Consider the following 26,756-nt stretch of genomic DNA (forward strand, 5'->3'; position numbering starts at 1 on the left):
TAAAGCGTTATTACAACAAATAAGCCGGCACTTCCATGTACACAGAGTAACACTCTGTACACAGGGTAACACCAGTCGCCACACACCGTACACAGAGTAACACTCACTTCACACCGTGTACACAATGCTACACAACATGGCGAACACCAGGCTGCTAACATTACATTACGTTCATAGCACCATTTCCAAGAAATAATAAAGTACTAGGTCCAGTACATGTAACAGCAACACATACTACTCACAGTATAATTATAAACCAAGTCATCCGTGTCTGCCCTCAGCCCAGTTTCTTCCTTCAGGGCTCTCCAGCGAGGAAAAGCGACGCCAATACAAATCCTTGTTTGCCTTCTCCGTCGGTCACTTTCCTTCTTTGCTAACAGACCTTCAGCCAAACGTCCAGGCTTTTTCTTTGTGGTAGGATCCACTTCTGAACCGTGTCCCGGCCACTTTTCCGCCATGCTGCTTTCTCTTTCTACCTGCGCTCTACCTCTTGCTATGACACTCTCCGCTCTTCTTCCCCCTCCCTTCTTGTTGTGAGGAAGCATTTCCTGTGCGCCAGCGCGGGAATGTCGCCGGGCTACACGCAAACTAAAAATGATATATACTGAAAAATACAGCGAGATGTTAGAGGAGCCAATCGGCTTAATCAGCATTGTGTCATCTCCTCTAGTAGTGGCTTGGGTGAAACGGACATTTACGGACACGTAGAAGTTACGCACTATAGCTTTAAGTAATTATCTAAACAAAGTCAGGTCTCAAAGGTTTCACATTTTTTCCAGAGTTGTATGAAGATGTCCGTCTTTAGGTGTACAGAGAACGTGACCTTTTCCACCATGTTAATCTCCACTGTCACATCTATCCAGTCACAAGTGGGTTGTGAGGTGGGTTAATGGCACGTGCCACAGATGCTCATTCAGGATTGGGATCTGGGGAATTTGGAGGCCTGGTTGACACTTTGAGGACTTTGACACATTCCTGAGCCATGTTTGCAGTGTGGCATGGTGCATTATCCTGCTGGGGGGCCACTGCCACTGAGGAGGGTACTTGGTCTGCAACTGTGTGTGAGTGGGTGGAACAGGTCAGGTGGTCTCCACATGAAGGCCAGAACCAAAGGTTTCCCAGCAGAACAATGCATTGGAACAAAATAATCAGTTAGTGACAGTGACAGTAAGTTACTCACTTCACCTGTCAGTGGTTTGAATGGTTTGGCTGTTTGGTGTATATATATGTGTGTATATATGTATATGTATGTATGATTGCATCACAGATTTGTCAGCTGCACATCCATGATGAGAATCTCCCGTTCCAGCACATCCCAAAGGTGCTCTATTGGACTGAGATCTGGTGACTGTGGAGGCCATTGGAGTACAGTGAACTCATTGTCATGTTTGAGATGATTTGAGCTTTGTGACATGGTGCGTTATCCTGCTGGAAGTAGCCATCAGAAGATGGGTACACTGTGGTCATAAAGGGATGGACACGCTCAGCAACAATACTCAGGTAGGCTGTGGTGTTTAAACCATGCTCAGTTGGTACTAAGAAAATCTCCCCCACACCATTACACCACCAGCAGCAGCAGCCTGAAGCGTTGATACAAGGCAGGATGGATCCATGCTTCCATCTGAATGTGGTTTTTCCAATCTTCTATTGTCCAGTTTTGGTGAATTGTAGCCTCAGTTTCCTGTTGTTAGCTGACAGGAGTGGCACCTGGTGTGGTCTTCTGCTGCTGTAGCCCATCTGCTTCAAGGTTGGACAAGGTGTTGTTGCTTCAGAGATGCTCTTCTGCACACCTTGGTTGGAACCAGTGCTTATTTGACTTCCTGTTGCCTTTCTATCATCTTGAACCAGTCTGGCCATTCTCCTCTGACCTCTGGCATCAACAAGGCATTTTGGCTCACTGGATATTTGCTCTTTTTGGGACCATCCTCTGTAAACCCTAGAAATGGTTGTGCTGAAAATCCCAGTAAATACTCAGAGCAGCCCGTCTGGCACCAACAACCACGCCACGTTCAAAGTCACTTCAATCACCTTTCTTCATCATTCTGATGCTCCGTTTGAACTTCAGCAGCTCGTCTTCACCATGTCTACATGACTAAATGTTAATGAGCTGCTGACACCTGATTGGCTGATTAGATATTTGTGTTAATGAGCAGTTGAACAGGTGTACCTAATAAAGTGGCTGGTGAGTGTAAAGTAATGGAAACACTTAAGTGAAGTACAAGTTCTTAATCTCCTGACTGATTAAACTCACCTGAAACACCTGCCAACCGAACAAACACCGGGTTAATCATGTTAACCTGAGACTCACCTGTCAGCCTCCATGTTTGAAGAATAAACTCAGCTCCACAGTCTTCCTCCATCTTCATCACACTCAGGTTAAATCCACAGAGAACAGGAAACTCTCCGTTATTCATTTTACGTCTTATTTTCTTCATTAGAACCAACAATCCACTCAGTCACACAGTGAGCTGGACGGGTGCGTGTGGCTCTGACGTCACTCCAGGTGAACTAAAGTTTAGTGCTTTCGGAGGCGGGAAAAATGTTTTCGGGGGCAGGGCTAAAATCGCTACAGCTACCCAAGATTATTATTAAAATTTCAGCAGGAGAATCAACATTAGATTATAATCTGAGTTAGAGACTGTTCTCTACTCATCAGAGGAGGGTGGCTTCGTTTTTTTTTTTCCACTGAAACCACAAATATTTTTCTTTTCTTTTGATCACATTCACAAAAATGACAGACAACTGGAAGACATCAGGCCTCGAGCCACGGCTGTCGCTGGTGCAGAGATAAACTCCCTGAATTACAGTGTGGTGGACGTGACCCCAGGGGACAGCGGTTATTTTATGAAAACAAAAGACATAAAATACAAATTTATCTCACGATACATGACACATTTCATTAAAATGGGATTTTGTGTCATTTGTATTTGAAGCTATTATGACATCACAATGACATTTATAATAATCAGTGCTGAATGTTTAAACTCTGAGTCAGGTACGAAGGAAATGAAGCAAAAGCCACAAATAAAAGGCCATTTTTAATATAATAATATTAATGACTGATCTTTCATTTATTTTGTATGTTCCTTTGATGTGTTTGTCTTATTTTTCAAATCCGGATGGCTGAAGAATGACACATTTATGCAGGCACCAAGACTCATTTCAATGTAATTTAATTAGTTAACATAAATGTGTGTAGTGAATTAACAATATTTTTCATTGTCCCGACAGACGGAGGAGACAAAGACAGAAGAAGAACATCACATTAATAATAACATGTTAAACAAAGGAGGCGTCAGACGAGGTGTTCAGGGCTAACTTGTTCTTTTTATTTGCACGTCCAATTAGTGTTAACAAACCTAACACAGAGGTTAGCATCCGGGTCTACAGCAGGGGGCGCTCAAACACACTAAAGCTCCGAGGACATCAGACAGGAAGGAAACCAGCAAACATCTTCATATCTGTACAAATCTACAGTCAGTCAGTGCGTCAGCCCGCAGCAGCGTGAAGGATGACTTCTTCTTCTTCTTCTTCATGTGTTGATAATAAAGCTGTTTCTATGAGCTGTCTGCGGCGGCGTTACACCTCCAGGTTTTACACCAGGTATTCAGAGAGCTGTCGGCCTGATGAGCAGATTTAAGGTGGACTAACTTAAACGTGTGCGTCTGGAGAGAACTGTGGAGAACAAGTATACAAACCAAGTTCAACCTCACTTTGACACAGATCCACTGGGCTTTAGAAAACACACTCAGATGAACTGAAAACAGTTGCAACAGCGCCACCAGCAGGCCGATGAAATCATCTCTGCAGGGAAATGTTCACGGGGAGAAATCCTTCACAAACCGAGTTAGACAGACGACAAAGAAAATACACAAAATGAGACAGAACGGAAGCGAAGAGGAGCTGTGGCTGCTGACGGCGTTTCACACCCGTAAACATCGACTCTACGGCTGCAGAGGGTCGCTGCGTGTCTGGAACATTTCCACAGGAAGTTAAACTCTGGGAATTCTGCACAATTTAAATATAAAAATCAGACCTTTTAATAGTGAATTTATTTGGGGGTAAAAACACATAAAAAGCAAAACTAGGTCTGAATGATTACTTTGGTTTAAAGTCTGATCATTTAACTGTAACTCCTGTGATTCTTACAGTTTGAGACAAGTTAGACTGAAGATAAATTAACAGAAAAAAAATAACAAAATTAATAATTCATTCGGTCATTTTAATCACACTTTTCAGACATTTATCAACATTTTGGCAGACATATTATTAAATATTTTTTCCGATATTTTGTCAACATTTTTTCGATCATTTGTTAACATTTTTCGGAAATTTCAATAACATTTTTTTCTGAAAATTTAATAATATTTTTTGGACATTTCATTAACATTTTTCGAACATTTTACTAATGATAATAATAACTGTATTAATATGTCAACGTGAGCTTCTATGTTTTGCTTCACCATTTTTTCAAATCTGTAAATGGATTCACTGCTGTCAGGCTAACGTTACTAGCCAACATTAGCTTACTTTAGCTACTATTTTCTACCTACTGGATCAATCGTTTACAGAAGTTTGGTGAAACGCTGTTAAGTCTAAAGTGTGTCTAAAAACAAGCCGTCACAGCACATTGTGATTGCGTCCAATGCGAGACGTATTTGACGTTTGACATTAGTTGACTCTGCTCCTCTGGACTGAAGATGAAGGTTTTTGATCCACATCTAAAAATCAGGTTGTTTTTCCCTAATTTGACAAAATGAAACAGCTGTAAAAGAATAAATAAAAATAAAATAAAAAACCAAAGGCATTAATGCAGGGTTCAGTCTTTGCCTCAGTCTGGACACTAATGTGTGATGTCATCTGCAAAGAAGCTATAAAGCTGATTTTTTCATTCCTGTTTTAAAGTCATGTCTGCTTGTGATGGTCAAAGGTTTGTTTCTATCTACATGAGACGTGGTGAAAACAGCCTGAGGAAATATTATATAAATATTTACACTTCATTAATTCCCATGGAAAGTTTCCACCTTGAATATTCCCAGAACTTTGCGCCCCTGATCAAGACTTCATCATGTCAAGATAAAACACAAAGTGTCTGTGTTTGGTTTGATTACGTCGTCGTCTATATACTTAATTGTGATGAGAAAGTATTGACTCATATCAAAATGTTTCTGTCTCATTATCTCCAGATAACAAACTCAGTGATTTCTGTGACACAGTCCAGATAACGACGACATAATGAAGTCATGACGACAGGTTTCAATCAGCCGCCACAGCTGCTTCCTGCTTCCATCAGAGCATCTCGAGGATTTTGTAAATTAAATATCATTCATGTTACAAACACGTATTTTACATCGTCTCTCAGTCTGCTTGATTCATCAGCGTCTGATGTTAACCACAGTTTGTAAATCCACATTAAGATGAGGGCGATGACAGAGACTCCGCCTCCTCCAGGATCGGGGATCAGTCTGCGGGACCGATGAGTGAAGATGATCGTTGAGAGGCAGGGAGCATGCTGCCGACTAAAACCTCCGTTAACCCCCAGAAACATGTCAAATATTGGATCATGTGGTCGAGTATCAGGAGCGAGACGTGGGAGCTTTGTAGCAGTTTCTTATTTGGTCCTAATGAGGAGTATTTATATTGGATATATTAGTTAAATGCAGTGTTAGTGAATATTTAAACCGTCTTCCTGTCGATCAGTCAGCAGCTCTTCATTTGCTTTGTTTTTTTTTCTTGGGACAGACATGCGATGAACTGCATGACAACAACAGCAAGAGGGGAATCTTTTTTTCTTATTTTTTAAATGATATGTGAGCATTCCTTCCCCCCGTCTACACACATGGACAGCCAGGAGACATGAGGACAGTCTGAGAAATGGACTCATGGTTTCTCTTTTAAAAACAGCTCATCTTCTTTTCTTTAAAGAACTGCAGGATTTTTATCAGACTGCGAATGTCGTGGTGGAAGAAAGAGAAAGAGTAGAGACAGAGAGAGTGTTTAACTATGATCACAACAGTGTGTGTGTGTTGTGCGTGTGTGTGTGTGTGTGTGGGTGTGTTGTATGTGTTGTATATATATGTGTGTGTGTGTGTGTGTGTGCTGTACACTGAGTTTTTATTTCCCAGTGGGGTCCACTGGTGGAGTCCCAGCCGGTGGGTGGAGTCAGCTGGTTTCTGGCGGTCCTCCCTCAGTACTCGCTCAGGTTGTGCCATTTGGAGATCTGCCGGCGGGGGTTTTCGCAGACCTCCCTCCAGTGGGAGGCTCCGGAGGGGGCGGGGCTGTGGAGGCCGAGCAGCAGGCGGCCCAGCACCTCGTTCTTGGTGGTCCGGTCGAAGTCGACCACCAGGAACTCCACGGAGATCTCGGGCAGGAGCTCGGGTGGGATGTCGTAGATGAAGGACTCGTTGAAGACCGGGTTCAGGGTGCACTTCTTCACGTGGGTCTTCTTCTTGGCGATGCGCTTACGTCCGTAGAAGATGTTCACCTTCACGTACGGATCTGAGGAGGAAACAACAAAACAACAACACTGATTTATGAGGAACTTCTCAAAACCAACTTTACAAACTACACTTCAATAAAACTGCAAAAAATCAACAAACCATGACGACACTGATCTGATTATTGTTTTAATCAAATCCATTCATTGTTTTGCCAATAAAATGTCCCAAAGCATTAATGTAAATATATTTTTCCCTTTTTTCCTCTGCACTGTGTTATGTGTATTTCTTGGTTTTTATTGGATGATTTTTCACTGACAGCTCAGTGTACTTCCTGTTGTCATTTATCTTTTGTTGTATTTTTCTGTATAATGTTAATTAAGTTCTTTTGTCCACATTTCCTACTTGTTTTATAATTGTCTGTTTTTCTCCTTATGATGAGGGGAGATCCGTTTGTATCATCCTGTGTCTCCGGACTCATTTCTTATTGGATTTTATGCAGTTTTACGTGTGTGTACAATAAATAAATAAATAAATAAATATGTTTAATCCAACCAACAAGATCTTCAGTAAACTTTCATGTATGAAAAGAATTATCTCTCCCAGCTTCAGAGGCAGACAGAGGCAAGTTTTAAGGCTGAAAGTCTTGTGTCAAAATAAAAAATAAATTAAAGGTTTTTGGGTTTTTTTGGACATCAATATATATATCACGATATGCGTCCTCCACAAAGCCCAACAGAAGTTTTTTTTTTATCTCACAGATGGCGCTATAGAGCTGCTACAGAGTCCTGTTGTTGTGCTGCCTTTACATTTTTACACAGAACCAAATGTCGGCGGCATCATGTCGCTCCCGTGTGATTTTAACAGCATGATGACATCATGGAAAACAAGAAAGGTGTGACAGGCACGACATGTAACACAACAGCATCGGCCTCTAGCGTGACATATAACATACGTGTCTGCAGTGCTTTTGTGACATAAGCTGTCAAAACGTCACACTGTCCCGTCCTGCCAGCTGTCCCTTTTACACAGACGTTGATTCAGTGCTATTTGTACATTCGCTGTCGGCTTAAAGGCGAGACAACTCTGTGGCCACATTTAGCAACTGTACCTTTCATACATAATGGTGAGGCAGAATAACGGTGCTGCATTTTGCTTTGAACAGGCAGTTACAAGGAGATGAACACTGCACTTTGAGGCATTTTAAAATGTATGAGCACCAAAACTCCAGTGAACTCTGGTGACTGCATCACTGAGATTGTTCTGACGGGCTGTGTGACTGTGTGGTTTGGCAACAAAATCAGGGCTATTATTGGCACAGAACTACAACTTCATGACACTGACACCACACGCTGCAAAAAAAAACAACAAACCAAAACATCATCAAGGACACCAACTATCCTTCTTACACTCTGTTCTCACTCCTTCCCTCAAAAAAAAAAAAAACATTACCGCAGTATCAAATCAGTGACAGACCTCTTTGCTCAGGCAGTGAAGTTGCTCAACAGTTGATGCATCAATATAAACTGCACATTGTTGCTTGTTTATTGTTTGTCGTGGCTAATGTCTCTTTTTGTTGTTGTCAGAGTGTCACTGAGCACAATGAAGACAATGAACTTGAACAAAGTCTCATATAAAATGAAGCAGTCTCCTCTGGGCTGAATAACATGTCAGAAACCTTCTGCACTTGGTTATCTCCTGCAGGAAAGGTTTTATGAAATCTTCAAAAACTACAATATCTAAACTTCACAGACATCTCAGAATATTTTAAGAGATTAATTGACATCCAAAAGGTCTGCTGAACCACCTGTTCCTTTGTCCCTCCTTGTTGGCGGAAATTTGGAAATGTGCTAGTTGAAATCGCATCGACGAACGCAACGCAGAGAAATGAACCCACACACTCATCACACACACCTGAGTGACATACCTCAGGCAGGACTTGAACTCCAGCTTCCAGGTTGCCAGTCCAGATCCTTCCCACTGGACCATCCTCCAGGCAGGTGAACACAAAGGACCAGAGAGATGAAGAACAAACTTCACCTTCATCAGCATGAATTACGTCAGATGAACGACAGCATGATGCGGTCTCCTTCAGCTGAACTTGATTATCTTCTCGAGTTGGATGTTTTAACCTTCAAAAAGTTTCTGGTTTCTGTCCTACATTAGAGTTAATCCTGTCTTTCCTGCCGAAGGTTTTATTGGATTATCTGCGTGGTTTAAGGATTTTTTTAAGGGACAACAATCCTTCATAGGAACGTAATTTTGAAATCAAATTCAGGGCTTCACCCCAAAGGTGTGTTCAGGGATACAAAAGCTATTATTTCGGGATATTCAATTCATCTCCACCTCTCTCAAAGTCCAGACAGCTCAGCTGGTAGAGAAAGAGCTTTATAGGTTGAAGGTTGTGGGTTCAAATCCTGCCTGGCACAATTTTAAGTTTTGCCCTTTGACATACAAATTAAGGTGTTGTTACCTGTAATGTTGATTTCAATTTTCTGCACCTTAACATGTTAACTGTAAATGGATTAAGGTGCTGTTTTCTGTCTGTCAGGACTGTTTCATGAAGGTGTCTCTTATTGTGAAAAGCTGTCGGGAATGTGTCTGTCAAACTGAACCAAAACAGACCAGATGGGATTTGAACCCACAACCATCAGACGAAGACACTCTGTCTTTATAAAGTGAGCTGTCTGGATGCTGAGAAACAAACTCAGTGTCATACAGAAGACTTTTTAGTCATGAACACAACTGAAAACTGAAGCCCTGAATTTTGATGTTATCTCTTGTTGTACTTGTGTCAAAATATGATGTCATCTCCTCTCAGATGAACTACATGTTAGAAAACTTGGTTTTTCCCTCTAAGTTTTTTTTAAACCCTCAAAAATGTTTATTTATTTATGTGAGCTGATCCTGTTTTTCCTGTTCAATGGTTTTAATTAAAAACTGTTGCCGTGACGACCATTATTGCAGCTTACCAATATGGTTTTAACAATAATCTTGTCACAGTGCCCAGGCCTGATTCCAGCCATCTTTATTCATTAGCATAACATGGAGGACGAACTGCAGCAGGTCTTCCTCTCAGCCCTCAGTGTGAACACATTGTGTATGTCTCCATCTAGTGGTTCAATCATGGGACTGATGCAAACACTGTGTGGAGGTCCTAACCTTCAATAGAGTAGTGAATCGTCCAATTAGACCAATTAGTTGTAGTTCTCTTTGAATCAGACGAATATAGAGGTCTGATAAATGTTTTTACAGCTTCGGTTCATCTCCTCAGTGTTTTGCACCTGAGCTGTGTGAAGATAAAACTGGGGCTGATAACAAGGTCCTGAAATTTACTGAGGTGTTAAACTGGCCCTACAAGTAAAAAGAAATGAAGTCACATAATATTACAGATGAGAGCAAATCATCTACCAGTTATTCCCTGATAAAATGATCTTCATCACACCAACTCAGTGCCAAACAGTTAATAAATTAGCATATAAGTCCAATACCTGGATTATAAATCTTAACTTTCTACACATTGTGAATCCATAACATGTGGGTGTTTTCAAGCCAGCCCATCTACCATACGCAGCGCTGTCATCATCATCATCAGTTGGCCCCGGACTGTTTCATTAAGGTGTTACTTATTGTAAAAAGCCTGTTATGAATGAACCTGACAATCTGAACCAGGAACAGTCTGAGGGTCCACAGAAGGAACAAAAGAAATTAAAAAAAGTTCAGGGCGGGATTTGAACCCACAACCTTCACACTGTAAGATTATTTCTCTACCAGCTGAGCTGTCCAGGGTGGTAAGAATGATCTGAGTCTCACAGAGAAGAATTAGACTTTTATCCATGAAAACAACTTTGGGGTGAAGCCCTTAATGTTACTGAACAATTAAGGTCCATCTAAGAGACTTTTTGTCTCCATTAAACCTCACATATAATCCATTAAAACACTCAACAGGAGAGATGGAAATGGTTTAAACTACAATCCAGAAATTTTTTTTGAAGGTCCAAAAAACAAGTGTGGAAAGTTTCCAAGTGAACATGTCGTTCAGCTGAAGGAGGCCGCATCATGTCGTCTTATATCTGATTTAATTCATGCTGATGAAGGTGAAGTTTCTTCTTCAACTCTCTGGTCCTTTGTGTTCACCTGGTCCAGTGGGAAGGATCTGGACTAGCAACCTGGAAACTGGAGTTCAAGTCCTGCCTGAGGTATGTCACTCAGGTGTGTGTGATGAGTGTGTGTGTGTGGGTTCATTTCTCTGTGTTGCGTTCGTCGCTGCGATTTCAACTTGCGCATTGCGAATTTCGAATTTCAACTTGCGCATTTCCGAATTTCCACCATCAGCCAACAAGGAGGGGACATGTCACCCGCACAAGTGAGTCCATGTGGGTTGAGCTAGCTAACTTAGCAAGCTAGCTCGCTCAACACCATCATTTTTGAATTTCAATTAAACTCTTAAAATATTCTGACTTTTGGAATGAAATTAAAGTACTTTAAGAAGAAAAACATATGGCATTACAGAAAATAAAGTTGTAGTTTTACAGTAAGAAGTGGTTATGACCTGAGGTACGTCACTCAGGTAGGGTCGACTGTAGTCCAATGAGGAAGGAACAGAGAACAGGTGAGTCCACGTCAGCCCAGGTGGGCTGAACTGCTCACTTTGTGGACATTTTATTTTGGCATTTTTACTTTTTGGATTGGATTTTAGACCATAAATCATCACTGTCCACTAAATAATCAGTGGAAGTATATTCATAATATTCATAATGCAGTGTTTCATTTAAACACATTTTGTTTACAAACTATCATTTAAATTCCTTCAAAATATGAACATACAGTCTCAGTGTTCTTCTGACTGACAGAAACATATTTTATCATTTGTTTTATGTTTGCAGTCTGTGTTTATTTAACAATAAAGTTAAATGTGAAGACAGGAAAAGTGTCAACCAAAGAAAAAGGAGGAAGAAACGCTGTAAACTTTAAACAAGATAAACCCAGCAGAGGGCGACTCACTTGCTGACAGGCCGGTGATGTCCATCTTGGGGAGGTGTCGAGCCTTCAGGACGACCACGCTGAGACGATGAGACACCGGCTGGTAGGACAGAGACGCCAGCAGCTCTCCACGACTCTCACACTGAAAACACAAACACATTCAGTCTGTCTCTGCAGAGCAACTTTCAGACACTTTACTGCAGTAAGTCTACACTGTGAAAATACAAATTAAAGTCCTGCATTTTAAAACCTTACTTCTGAGTCTGAGTTTGTTTCTGTGTTTTTTATTTTACATTTTAAACCCTCACAGACGACGTCAGCACAACAACAGCTGATCAGCACCTTTCAGAGTGAGACTGCAGCTTATTTTATTCATCGGTATGTTCATGACTTTAACCTGATAAACACACAACAGCAGCGGGACTGTCACTCAGACAGACTGTCAGTGGATTATAGCCACCGCTCTGAGGTCAGACCAGCCTGTTGCCATGGTGACACACAGCTGCTGACGGCACCATCACTTAGTCAGAGTCGGGACAACAATAACAACAACACACAGACACACAGAGGAGTGTTTTCACATTAAGTGAAGTCACAATGGAATGAATCACATTTTTGTTTTTTTTCTCAGGTTGAACACGATCACCAGTTTGAGCTTCCTCTGGGAATTTACCACTTTAACGTCTTTACAGAATTTTGAGACATTGGTGAGACTAAAAAACATCTCTGAGAAATAAAGACAGACTTCTTTAGCTTTAGTTTGAACATTAAACAACAGATCCACTGAAAAGAATCAATACATGTTGTTAGATGATCATCAATAATAATAATAATGATAACTGTTGGCTGCAGGTTCATATTGAACCTCAGAAATAATCTGTAAGACTGTTTTCTCCATTAGATATTGACTTTACTCATTAGTCAGATGCTTCTGTTCAAAGCAACATTCACATGAACAAATTATTGATTAACTGATTAACATGTCTCCGGCTGGACAACAACACTTATGGATCATTACTGAAACTGGACAAAGTGTAACTCCATCTGATAGAAATTAAACACAGAACTACAAAATATAACTACAGAATAATACTTTAAAGGGACAGTTCACCCACTAATCAATATACATGTTTGACTGTTTTGGTCTGTGGATTATCTTGAGCAACCGGGTCATGATTTCTGGAACGAGACTAGGGATGGGTACCGAAACCCCAAATTATTAAAGACTGTAGTATTGATAAGCTCCGACGTTAGCGTTCTGCTGTCGGTATTGGAGAAATTCAGAGGATATTTTTCTTGTCTATTTAGGTTACATAAACGTGATCTTGTACAGTTTTTATCTCACCAAGTCCATCTGTAATTTGATAAGATTAAGACATTTGTCACTGATGCATTTTTACTATTCAACCCAGAGGAGAGCTGCCTGTGTCGCAGTCTGCTGCATGTGTGAGGGGCGGGGCCAGCTCTGACACTTTGTGTCACACACACACACACACACACACACACACACAAAGTGGTCCTGCTCTCAGTGACGATGGCGGCGAGAGCAAAGTGCTCTGAAGTATGGTTATACTTTACAAGAGTTGATGCTGACACTGCTTCAACAACACCTGTGCATGTGAGGGCAGAGACACGAGCAATTTTTGGTAACATCTACTCAAAGTTCATCACATACAGGCGGAGTAATACACCGTGTTCGACCACCTAGCTTGTAGTTCATCTCCTGTTACCTCACCAACCTCAGGTATGTTAGAGTCCATGACAGTACTTCATTCAGGATCCTGGGGTTTCTACCATTCTTTACCTGTTAGGGGTTTTAGGGAGTTTATTCCTGATCCACTGTGAGGGTCAGCGGACAGAGGGCTGTCTGCTGTAAAGCCTCTGAGGCAAACTGTGATTTGTGATGTTGGGCTTTATAAAGAACATTGAAAATTGAAATTGAATTCAAAACAATGCTGTAGCAGAATGTTAATTTATATACTGTACTTACATACATAGAAAGTAAAGCAGTGTTAATTCTGTTCTTTTTTTGTTTCAGTGTTCTCTCTTAAAAAACCCCTCAAGAAACGATTAGCATTACCATTAAAGTACCGGATTGATGAGCAGTGTCGGTAAGAGTAGTTGTATCATTGAAATCTTAACGATCCCCATCCCTGACAGGGTGAGCACCACAAGCCGAGTCTGATCCAGTGTCATCTAGTTCTGTTATACTGGAGCCGAATGAAGACATCTCTATGGCTGAATTCTCCAACACTCGGCAGCTCACACCAGAACACTCCGGACTGATAAACATTAAACTCTACAGGTGAGAGGAAAATATGTATTTATGATTTAAAGGTGAACTGTCCCTTTAAGGATGTAGCTAACCTTCTCCACGTGCTGACCGCCGTCACTCACCTGCATGTTCCTCTTGGTGATCTGCTGGCTCAGGTGGACTCGGCCCGTGCTCGGGTCCACGCCCTTCAGCGGCACCACGGCCTCCCCGATGACATCATCACGGGCAAAGCGGTCGAAGCTGAGGACCAGGAAGTGCAGCGTGAGCTCAGGCAGTGAGCTGTAGGCCACGCCATAGAACGTGAAGGTCTCGTCGAACAGCGGGTCCAGGGTCTTCCTCAGCACGCGGGTCTTGACGCGGTGCTTCTTCTCTGGCAGGATGGTCATCTTCACGTAGGGGTCTGAGCTGCCCGCCTGCTCATCCATGGCGGGGAGGCCCCGGGCCCCGACGATGGTCACCACGAGGGCCTTCTTGGGGAAGTTGTAGTCGACGGTGAGGCTGATTGTGCCCAGGCTGGGCTCGGGCTCAGGATCCGAGGAGGCGGGTGTGAAGGGGGAGGCTGTCTTGCTGCTGGTCTGGCTGCTGCTGGCCGAGCTGCTGTCCAGGCAGCAGTAGTCGGCACGGACCGGCAGCGCCCGCTCCACTCGGGCCTGGCCGTGGGCGGGCGGCACTAGGTGACTCATCTGCAGCTGCCCTGGGACGTCAAGGATGTTGTTCTCTGCATCCACCAGCACCATGCCCCTCCCAGTGCCGGCACTGGTGGGACAGCTTCGCTCTCCGTCACGGTCAGAGCGGTCCACGCGCCGGATGCCTCGTACAATCCTCTTGCTGCTGCTGAGGGATTCTGGGTAAATGCTGATGCCCTTCAACATGTGGATGAACTTGTAGGGGGGGTCTTCGGCATCGCAGTAACGGTCGCCATGCAGTTTGTAGCGTCCAGAGACGCGCAGGTAACGGCGCTGACAGAAAGACCAGAGCAGAACCAGAACAACCACGACCAAAACCAGAACACCAGCTCCCAGGAAGCCCGCCAGGACCGGAGACATGGCTGAGACAGACACACAGAGACACAGAGGGGACATGTTAGACACCAAACCACTGCTCAGTTCATTGATTAATAATTAAACAGTTCAGATCAGCTGATCTTTTGAAATGTTTTTTTAGGCAAAAATGTTAAAAATGAACTTCAGTTTTTTTAATGATGAAAATATTAAGAAATTATGTCATAATAATAATTCAGATACTTTAATGTCTCACATGTTATGGACCAAACTGTCACAGCCATAATTAAAGGAGCAGATTGATGTGTTGTGATTTAAGATAACTCTGTAATATTCACCACTATTAGATAATTATCACATACTAGTTATGAACAGTAGTTGTTAAAGCCACAGTGCGTAGGAATTTCTCCCATCTAACGTTGAAATCATATATTGCATTCAAACAGATGGCGCACTCTAGCGCCTCACTATTTCAAACACGTATTGCAACAACTGTAGCCGCTGTGTACCAAAAAGCTATGATAACGTTGATGAAACCATGTCATCCGATACTACATGGAGTATTCATTCAGGCTCCTACACAGACACACGTGACGCGAGTTGACAAACCCCCTGTGATTGCATTACCATTCTCCCTCAGCAGCTCTCTCTACCTGGGAAAGGCTACCCCGATGTGGGCCTTTGTTTTTTTAATTCCCCGGTCACGCTGCCTTTTCTATTCCCTTTTGCACTTTCTTGGCGACAAGGATTCCGTCTCCCATGATGCTGCATATGCATGATCCTGCATTATGCTCAAAGAGTGGGACTTTGTTTCAAATTTGCCAGGGTAGTAGTGAAGCGCCTCTTGCTCCTCTCCTTCGGCTCCTCAGTCACGCAGTGCTGGCCTGGCTCTCAACGAAAACGCCGAAGGCGGTGCTGTATGTCCCTTGCTGGCGGGTGCATTCTCAAGATGGCGAAACGTAATGGAACCCCACAGACGAAATTCTCCTTTTACGAGAATAAGTCAGATTATTGGTGGAGGTAATAGTACACCAGTGATGACATATTTATGAATACAGACATCAATTTTTGCCAATAAACAACTGAAAATGTTACATAATGTCCCTTTAATATAATGTTGCAGTAGGTTTTTGATATGCGCCTTTACTGCTGTTGATGTCATGGACGATAGCCAGGGTGTGAAATTAACACCAGCAGTTGACTACTAGATTTGTTTCAGTCACCAGCCAAAAACACAACAGTAATCTACTGAGTGGCAGCTAGATTTTGGAATCCAACAGTCACTGTGGCAGGTTGACAAAAAAGGTTCATTTCCAACCCTGCCGATGGCTCTCACTTTAACAACACCGTTTAATGATTCAGTTCAGTCACATTTTTTCTCTGTTCCTACAGTAAAAGTTGTGGATGGTCCCAACAGAAGCGTTTCTTAGCGTCCCCATGTTTGGTCCCCCCTCTGTTGGGGTACCTAGCACACAGATCTGGTACTAAAAGGTGGAGCTAGAAACCCTGCAGTCTGATTGGTCAGTAGAGGACGCTCACTCTGGTTTTATGTAACCTCTGTTCATACATCATTAAACTACAACTATAAAATGAAAGAGAAAAAAATAACTTCATTCACTGGGCCGACTGCCGGCAACTTTTAAGGTGGAACGTTAACTTGTAATGTTACTCAATGCATGAGTTGATGACGTGAATCCATCAGCACACCTTAAATTTCACTGTGACAACTTTGACCATCACTTTAGTTTTTATATGACACACACTTTTAGTAATGACTTTAAAAATATAGATTAATTTGGAGCGGATTATGTGAAGGTCATATATTCTAATCCTCACTTCCTGTGGGCTACAGCAACACTAAACCCCTGAGCTTGCCTGAGAAGGACTAAATGCACAAAGCTGCTATTTTTAAATATCCCATGGAGAGAGACTCTCACTGCAGCCTGTTGTATTTTGTTGTGAAAATGTGGGCGTGCAGCCTCGTTCTGTGGACGATAAACCAGGTGCAGACTTCCATCTGTGTCACCGCTGATGAGGAAATACAGCGAGTGCTGGACGGAGCAGTGAGTGACAACAACCCCGCCCACATTTAAGAGGACTGTCTGAACACACCGAGGGTCTAGGTACCATGTCTGAAGGCTTACTGCTGGTTCCAAAGGTGCTGGACTGAAAGGGTTTGGAGGAAACAGGGCTGTAGTCTCTCCCAGCAGCAGAGGGAGATCTCCTGACTACATTTCCCATAATGCAACTAGATAGCAGCCACCACAACCCTATGGTTGGTGGACTGTTGAAGAGAAAGGTCCTGGGCTGCAGTGGAATAGTGCTTTTTCTTTTAGTTAAGTTCCTACCTGAGTAGAATAGAGGTATCTAAGTGGCAGCCATGATAAGAGCTGTTTGAATTCTCTAAATGAGAATCAAAGGTGCTTCAGTGCTTCCTTTCTTATCTCCTTTAGCAAAGGATAAACTCGACCATCCTTTACCAACAGAAAGGAGATAATGCCATCCCACAATTCCTTTAAAGCGACGCAACATTCAGCTGTTCATGGAAACAAACAATATGCTATCTTGCATAAATTTAACATCACATTATTTCCATACAATCATGCTAATTAGGATTTATGTGAATAAATATGAGCGGACAGGAGGGCAAATGTGAGCGACCATTTTGTTTCACCTTTGTGACCGGCTGCCTGTTTCGTTTTTTATTTCACCCCAACATTGGTAATTAGGTTTATACAGCCTGCACCAAACAGCATGATGAGAAAGCACAGGGTGCAGTATCCAGGATGAGCTTTTAGTACATCACAGTTTCACCATGGCAGACCCAGGACAATTACATTTGCTGTCTCATAATGACGGAGTTTAGATTGAGTGCAGTCTGACTCTCTTAATATCCTGCTTGTCCTCTCTGAAGTCTTTATAAATCCTCCATCACATCTTTCCATCACCTCCTGTTTTCCATCAAGGTCAGGGGAAAGTGTTTAGTAAGTGTTTCATTTGACTATTCACGCACAGCCACTGGCCCCTTGCTGAGTCAGTGATGATGAAATCGTTTTTACCACCACACCACCCAGGATGACATCACCATTAAAAACAGTAACATCATTTACAGGCGGTGATGTCATCACTTCGATCCTCCTGAGGTCTCATTAGGAACATCAGAGGACTGAAGAGATGCCTGCGGCAGGGAGGAGGAGGAGGAGGAGGAGGAGGAGGAGGGAGATGGGAGATAGGGAGAGAGTGGGAGAGGGGCTCATGTAGGAGGAAAACAGAAAAAGAGGAGGAGCAGGAGGAGGAGTCTGTGGAGGTCTTTGTTAGCTGCGTACAGAGGAGTATTGTTGTACTGATCTGTCCCACGAGGACACACACACACACACACACACACACACACACACACAGATTACCGTACTGGCCTGAGTATAAGAGCACCCTGATAATCAGCTGTTTTCTTTCTCGTCCTGCAGGTAAAGTGTCTCTGAGATATTAATGATATCATGTGAAGAAGAAGAGCGCTCTTCGTCCAGGACGTCTTTGAAACATGAAATAACCACGTTAAAGCAGAACGTTTGTGATCAGTCCCTCTCTCTGTCTCTGTCCTGTCTCCTGATGATTTTCTCTGGCAGCTGTAATTTTGGTCTGTATGGTCTCCACAGTGAAGACATCAGGAGACACTTCCTGAACTTGTTTCCTCTGCAGCAGCTAATATGTTGGAAACTCCTACAGGCTGCTTTATTTTAATGCGTGTCTGAACCTGGACTCTTCCCTCTGCAGTCTGCAGGTGAACCTGTTTGCTCAGATACGTTGATGTCCTTTATGAAGGCCGTGTTAGGGAGGGGCATTTCAAGCAACTTCCATATTCAAGTACTGGCACTAACTTAGTAGAGTACTCTAGCACTTCCAATAAACACCTAATGTAAGACAAGGGATGTGAATTGGCTAACGAAACTACGAACTGATGAAATCTGAAATGTATTTATCAAACAACCAGTTCAATTAGCCTGTTAAATCAAAAATTCAAAGTTAACATGAAGTAGCGACATTTAGTGTTCAAATAGACCCTTTTAGAGCTGACATCACAATGACATCATGTTCTCATCTGGAGGTGCAGCTGCCTCTCCCCCACAGGGCTGTAGGCTCCATAGGAGTGTTAAAATGTGTTTGTCTTGTTGTGTTATTGGGAGCCAGAATAGAAGGAGTCATGGCTCAAAACCAGCCGCCACTGCCCGTCAACAAAAACAAAGACAACTATGGTTAAATGTGATAAGACCAAAGGACTGGACGGAGGCCATCATCAAAAATGCTCACATGTGCAGCGCACACTTCATATCAGGTTAGGGAAAAAGTATTTCCTGCTGTAGGGATGAATAAGGTGATGTGATGCGTGCCGCTCTGGTCTCATAACAGCCTGTCACAGGTTACAGCCTGATGATTAGAGGAGAAATGGAAGAGCATAAAAAAAGAAAAGGAAATCAGCTGTTGATTTATATATATAGATCCCAGGGATAGATTTTATTTAGTTAAACTATTAATATTGTAACAGAATCTGAATCTAACTCTGAGTTACTGTTGCTGTTCACAAACTAAAGAAATGAGAGATAATTTTTGTTTAGTTTTTACTGAATATTTGAAGGTAAACTGTAAAACTACATCACATAAAAATATATATTTTTTACTAATTTGTCATATTGTCAAGAATATCATTATCGCAGAAATACCCTGAAATATTGCGATATTATTTTAGTTCAGTTTCTCAATATCAATCAATCATCTAAACTGTTATCAACAAACATACTGATTCTGACTTTTACTGTAACCAACGTCCAAATACACCTCACAGCTTCAACAGATTGTGTTCTGATTTCTGACTGACCTGTGACCTCAGATCAGCCTCACAGGGAATGTGTGGTTGTTTCTGCAGCAGGTGAATCACTGATTAATATTCTGCTGATATTAAAAATCTGCACACAAAGATAAATATTATTAACTTCATCCACTATAAACTGTCTGGTTAAAATAAATCAGCTGTGTAACGCTGCAAACAACCATTACTACTATCAATTAATGTACTTTAATATTTTAAAATGACTGATTAATAATAACTTGTTATATCATCAAGAATATCACAAAAATATCCTGAAATATTATATTATTTTAGTGCCATATCGCCCACCCCTGTTCTCCATTAAATAGAATATCTAATGTCATGAGCAGGCCTGTCACGATACCAGAATTAGTAGTCGATACCAATACCAGTGAATTTCCACGATTCTCGATATCATGACAGAAATCAAAAAACAGAATTCATGTATTTCTAAATTCACTACTTTATTAAAACTGTTTCAAACTTTAACATTAACTCTAAGGCCTCATTTACACCGTCACATCACTTCCTGAGAGAAATCTTATAATTAAGGTGACAGTTCTGAACCTCCAACATAAAGCTGATTCTGAGCCCGTCCTACAACCAAAACCATCAAACAATTTTTGAAATAAAAGACTGAACAAAACGTCCAGAACAAATCACCAATCACCTGTAACTGTACAGTGCTGTGACGATGCTCCACATTAATCACATGTATGAAACATGATGACATCATCACCACACTTAATTCTACGACATTAACACATCACTGATTAAATCGACTTTTAGCTCCATTAATCACAACCCAAACTCCTAAAAATCCTCCTTCCTGTTGTTGTCAGCGTTCATTCAGACCCCATCAGATGATGTCATGTTTTGGAAAGAGCTGAAAGCAGCTGAGCTCGCTGCCTAGCAACACACGCGCGCACACACACACACACACACACACACACACACACACACACACACAAGGCTGTGAGGCTTTAACAGTCCACTGAGTAACACTGAGGATAAACTAACAGGACTCTCAGTCACAGGAAGAGTTTCTGATCTGCAGCAGCAACTTTAATTCATCACACAGAGTACTCGCTCTTCATTGGCTGGCTGGGAGCCAATAGGAGGCCAGAACTGCATTAAAACATGTTATTTTACTGAATCCTGCACTGAAAAAAAACCATTAGTTCCTTGGTTTGTTTGTTTATTTATTAATTTTATTAAACAGGGACAGTGCACAGCTACTAGCTCCATCAGAGTCAGCTATAAGCTCATTTTCATCTGTAGTCCCTGGGCGGGAAACAGAGAATAATTTCTCTGCTAAAATATAACATATTCATGTCACAACAGCTTTAGAAATAACAACAGCAACAACCATTCAACTACAACACCACCACAAAAACAAGAAGTAAATACGGTCTGTGTTTCTCTGTCTTTTTCCTCAGCAAATTAAATCTCTGATGACATAATGTCTGACACTGTATAGGTCCACGATTAATCAGATCATCAAATAAATAATCAGCATATTAACTGACAATGAAAAAAATGGTTACTGGCTTATAGACTTCACATTTTTCGATCTGCAATCAAATTAAATTGGCAGCTCATTTCAGTTGAGGCCTGAGTGACGTCTGTAAAGTTACATCAGATGAATGTCTGAGATCCTTCACACGTTCAATGTATGAATGTATGAATGAGTCATGTATATAGTCATGTATATCTGAGGATCTTTGTTGGTCACCGTCTCATTAAAAATGCCTCATAACAACAAGGACAAGTAGAGAAGTGGCTCTCCAGGGTTGGCCAGGGTTTGACGGAAAAATATGAGGACAGACTGACCTCGACACAACTACCATCCAACTGTGAGACAGCCAAGAAGATAACAGTCCATCACCTACTGCCTGTGAAAGATCTGCGTCCATACAGCGCTGCTAAAAACCAAGGCTTTTGTTACATGCTAAAAACATGTGACCCCAGGTATGACTGCTGTCTCACGTTCTCCAAACTAGAGCAGGACATTATTTGACAGAGGACAGGAGACACTGTCTCACGTCCTCCAAACTAGAGCGGGACATTATCTGACAGAGGACAGGAGACACTGTCTCACGTCCTCCAAACTAGAGCGGGACATGATCTGACAGAGGACAGGAGACTGCTGTCTCACGTCCTCCAAACTACAGCGGGACATTATCTGACAGAGGACAGGAGACTGCTGTCTCACGTCCTCCAAACTAGAGCGGGACATGATCTGACAGAGGACAGGAGACTGCTGTCTCACGTCCTCCAAACTACAGCAGGACATTATCTGACAGAGGACAAGAGACACTGTCTCAGGACACCAAAGTCACAGTGGAGCAAACACTGCAGACCTCCTGTAACAGACGACACTTCTAACATGTGTGTTGTCCCTCAGTCAGCAGGACACCTGCATGTGAAGTGTTTGTCTCAGGTCTTAATCTGTCCTCTCAGAGGGCGTTAAATTTGCCCACAGTTCAGTCTGTCAGGTGTCTGCAGCATCTCAGACAGGTGTTATGACAGTGTTGGTCAGTCTGTCTGCTCTGTCACATTCTGCTGCAATAAAAATGATTAAAGTCGATGAACAGACTGAAAACTTTACCTCAAGAGGTCAAACTGATGTTGACAAAGTTTTCCTTTGAGGAAATAATTTGCAGTTGGAAAAAAAGGTCATACATCGCAACATATTTTATCACAATACGCAGCATATAGTAAATATCGTATCACGACCTAAGTGTTGCGATAATATCGTATCGTGGGTCCTCTGGCGATTCTCACCCACACTAACTAGCAATTAATTCTTGTCCATATTAATTCAACTCAGTTTAAATAAATAAATGTGGCTTTACTAAACTGAGATTCATTTTAATGGTGCAACAGAGCACTGCTTCATTTTAAAGCTGGATTTACTCATTTTAAGCCGAGTTTTACTAAACTCTACTTAGAGCTAATCTTAGATTATATTAATTCTTGTTGGTGCAGCCATACAGATCTTTAGTAGAACGGATGATTAATACATACACATGTCAGCATTTTCTTGCTGCTGCTATTCACTGACAGGGTATGGGGGAGAAACGTTTGGACGAATCTAAGGGCCCATGACTGACAAGGGCCCTTAAAAAATACTAGAACTTAGAATTATTAACCTCTTGGCATTAACAGAAGATTTTATTCAGAATGTGCAGCTAATACTAATAGTTTCTTTATCTTTTCTTATTGTTGGTTAAAAAAAAAGAGCTAAACACCCAGAGAGCCTCTGCAGTGCCTCCTCCTCCCTCTATTTTAATGAAATGGTTTGGTCCTGCCCTCAAACCTGGTGCAGATGGTAATCTCTGGCAGAGTGGAGTGAGGCGTGTCAGTGGAGCTGAGCATCCTGTCGATGGAATGTGTATCAAAACAATAAGAAACACAGCAGAGAGAAAAGACAGAGTGACAGTGTGTCACCTGATTCTTCACAAAGAACTTTGGGTCACTGCAGATGTTAACCCGTTCAGTTCACAGTGAAACAGACTGTGTTTGCTCCCCTCACAGTTAATACTGCCACAGGTAATTCTGTGAATTTCCACTCTGCTCATCGCTAAGCTGCTGTTTAATCATTACAGGCAAACTTTTAGAAAACTATTCACACTAAATCAGTCATCCCTGTCCCTGTGTGGTGCCCTCAGCACCCTGCCTCCCCCGTATCTCCCACTATCTGTGAACCAGTCCTGCTCCCAGCTGAAGGAGGTCAGCAGCACTCTGTCAAATCTGGGTTATGATGTCACAACCAGCTGTGAAAGAAGATTTTTTACTTAACTAGGAGTAAAAGTACTACATCTTAAAAATACTCCATTTTGAGTAAAAGTCCTGGATTCAAAATGTTACTGAAGTAAAAGTCCAGAGGTATAATCAGCACAATGTACTGAAAGTATCAAAAGTAAAAAGCACTCATTAAGCAGAATGACGTCTTTCAAAGTATCACAACCATAGACATATTATTTCTATGATCAAAACATGAGCTTCTTAGGTTATGATAAAAATATTATGATTCTGTTTGCATGTATACTAATGGGTAGTTTAGTGTATACTGCATCATATCAGCAAAACATAAATACGTTTTAATTTAAAAATCACAAGTGAGTATTAAGTGACAAATGTAATGTAAAAAGTGCAATACTGCAAAGGCTCTGGACAGTGGTGTGGTGCTGGTTGATGAGGTGTGTGATAATAAGATGGGTAGGTTACATCTCCCATAGCAACAGTGGAGCATGGTGGGTTTTAACACCTCATTAAAGCCCTCCACCGAAGACACTCTGTGCCATCGTCAAACTGCAGTGCCAAACATGTACAACTCATGTCGTAAAAAGGTACCTGCTGAACTAAGATCTGTTCAGCACTTGATGAACCCACTCCAGCCTCACTCTGCACTACAGTGACAATGAATGGGAGCTGCGTAACAGATGCACTCAGACGACATATTTTCCAGTTGATCAGAGACGACTGCACCGGGCCTGAGAAATATGCTTCCTGTGTGGGACCTCATGGAAGAGAACCTCGTGGCCATTACGACAGAAAACAGCTCTGATGTCGTCAAAGCTGCAGAGCTCAATGAGACGGACACAGCAGCAATGTTTTGGACACAGGCTGCACCTGGCCATCAGTACATGCACTTCAGCTTCACAGACACACTGATACAATATTCATGAATCTAAATGGGGATAACTGGGTGGTGACTGGCTGCTGTATTCTTTCTGTGTCTGTGTGTCATACATGATAATGTCTGCATGTTTTTATACGTTGTTGTATATGCCTTGTGTTTTTCTTTTTAAATTCTCCTCTTCTTTTCTGGGCTGATGTTGTTAGCACTTTGAGTGTGTTAAAAACTTGCTATATAAATAAAATCAACCCGATCATGTACCATCACACATGAACTCAAACACATGATCTAACATTATGAAAGCTTGTTATGTCTTACTGTGGTTGCTGTTGTTATTGTTGCAATAACTTATATTGTTATTGCTGAAGCCGTTGTGTCATGATTATGTTCTATTTTGTATTTGTGTTTTTGGTTTTTATAACAGTGTCTTTAGGCAGAGAAATTATTCTGTGTTTCCTGCCCAGGGACTAAAGATGAAAATGAGCTTATAGCTAACTCTGGTGCAGCTAAGTAGCTGAGCACTGTCCCTGTTAAATAAATACATTAAATTAAATTTTACCAACTAACAATGGAGCTACAGCTGTTTTGCAGCACACTAAATAAATGCTGTATTTACAGTACAAATATTGTCAGTAAGTAAGTAAATTTATTTATATAGCACTTCTCACAGAGGACTCACAAAGTGCTTCACAAGATAAAATACAAAAAATACAAAAGCAGAAACAATGTAAAATACACAAAAACAAATAAAAAGTAAAGTGCAGCGAAATACAGAGATGATTCAATGGACAATTAATGGAACGCAAGCCTAAACAAACAGTGTTTTTAACTGCTTTTCAAAAATGTCCATGGAAGAGGCTGCTCTCAGCTCATGAGGTAGTGCATTCCACCATTTCGGTGCAACAGCCTTAAAGGCTCTATCACCTTTCGTCTTTAATCTTGTGTGAGGGACAGTAAGTAGGTGGCCTTCAGCGGACCGCAGTGACCTGACAGGACAGTGAAAGGACACCAGAATCCGTCAAGTATGCAGGTGCTTGACCATGGAGGGCTCTGTAAGTGATGGTTAGAATCTTGTGCTGGATCCTGAAATTAACAGGGAGCCAGTGCAGGGATGCCAGGACTGGAGTCATGTCAGTGAACCGTGAGGGCAAAAAACAAAATCATAATAATCGTTCATTTATCGTAATCAAGGTAAAATGTTTAGTTAATCGTGATATTGATTTGAGGTCATATTACCCAGCCCTAGTGTTGAACAGGATTTGCGTGGCCTGTGGTGGGGGGGCTGAATGTGATGTCTTCTCATGGGGTCCAAAATCTCTGGTGACGTCCCTGCTGGTATTAATATGTCCTGTATGTTTTCAGCGTCACTCTAGATGTGCACATGTCATTACTGCTGTCAGTGCTGTTTAAAAATCATTTGTCCTTTTCCTGTTTTTAAAATGCATTTCGAGTTTTTTTCCTCTTGTTGATGGGTTCACAGTTTTACAAGTTTTTACCAACTGTTTCTTTGTCGAAGGCTACTTTAGGAGGCCTCGTACAACACCCTGGCCAATGAATAATAATCAATAAATAAATACATAAATCAATAATCACTCTGACATCTTTATTTCATGTGTGTCCATTACTTTCCTTCGGCCCCTCCTTCAATACTCTACACTCAGTAATATGTGCAGGTGCGTCGGGTTTCTGTGTCCCCACACAACAGCGCTGGGTACAGACATGACGTCACCCCCGATACCCACCCCGAGTGGCACGCGCACGCACGCTGATGAGGCCCCACGGGAGAGGCAGACGGTGCGTCGGAGCGCGAGAACGCCCAGTTTGACGCGTCTGTTGGAATGATGTTATATTTATTTATTGTCGGATGAATCTCAGTTTTTAATAAAGGTTCATTTTATATTTTCTCTTGTTGTGTTTTATTTTTATTGATTAGCTTTAATCACCAAACGGTGGATGCTTTATTGTTTCATCCAACATGTCTGCTGTAAAATAATCACATGTAAACAGGTTTATTCGAGCTGGTAACGACGGTGAATAACAGTTAGCAGCAGAATGATCATTTATGTGCTATAAAATAACGGGTGTTGGCCTGATAACGCTTCATTAACTGGGTGTAGACACACAGTGGAGATGACACAGGACATTTCAGTCCGATACACCTGCTGTAATGACGGTTAAACAATATAAAAATAAGACCCGTGGTGTTTAAAGACAGTTATTTCGACGTTAAGCAGCTGAGAGAAGAAGCAGAAAGGGCTGGTTCTCACCGTAGGCGGGTCCCAGCTCGACGATGTCCGCCATTTTGTGGGTTTGTGGCAGGGTACGGTCCTGACGGAGCGGGAAGAAGAGCAGAGAGATGGAGAGGACACCGACTGAATACCGGCCCCGCCCTTACTTCACATCCATAGAGAGGCGACGGGGAGAGAAATACACCGAAAACAAGCCGCTGGTCCCGGGGAATAAAGACCTCATATGTCCGCTGACTGAGCCGTCGGTGTCTCTGTCGGTGCTCGGCTCGGTGCGCAGTGATGCTCGCGCTAGGATGCAGGGAGGC

At 42.1% G+C, this 26,756-nt stretch overlaps 1 protein-coding gene across 1 annotated transcript; it reads right to left on the bottom strand.

Moving 5' to 3' along the window:
- Positions 1-3,307: 3,307 nt before the first annotated feature.
- syt11b (synaptotagmin XIb) lies at positions 3,308-26,751 on the bottom strand. The gene is made up of 4 exons (XM_033641385.2): positions 26,470-26,751; positions 13,818-14,743; positions 11,442-11,562; positions 3,308-6,498 (listed from the first exon to the last, which is right to left on the bottom strand). Exons 1-4 carry the CDS (start codon positions 26,501-26,503, stop codon positions 6,188-6,190), a joined length of 1,392 nt encoding a protein of 463 aa, XP_033497276.1. The 5' UTR covers positions 26,504-26,751; the 3' UTR covers positions 3,308-6,187.
- Positions 26,752-26,756: the final 5 nt, after the last annotated feature.

This window comes from Epinephelus lanceolatus, chromosome 10 (genome assembly GCF_041903045.1).
Source record: "Epinephelus lanceolatus isolate andai-2023 chromosome 10, ASM4190304v1, whole genome shotgun sequence".
Classification (NCBI taxonomy): Eukaryota; Metazoa; Chordata; class Actinopteri; order Perciformes; family Serranidae; genus Epinephelus; species Epinephelus lanceolatus.

Bases quoted from the DNA above. Each gene is read 5' to 3' on its own strand.
- syt11b (XM_033641385.2), bottom strand. From the start codon at position 26,503: ATGGCGGACATCGTCGAGCTGGGACCCGCCTACG. The intron at 11,563-13,817 runs GTGAGTGACGGC...TTGTGTTTTCAG, and splicing joins TCACCAAGAGGAACATGCAG to TGTGAGAGTCGTGGAGAGCT. The intron at 6,499-11,441 runs GTGAGTCGCCCT...TTTCCTCCTCAG, and splicing joins CATCACCGGCCTGTCAGCAA to ATCCGTACGTGAAGGTGAAC.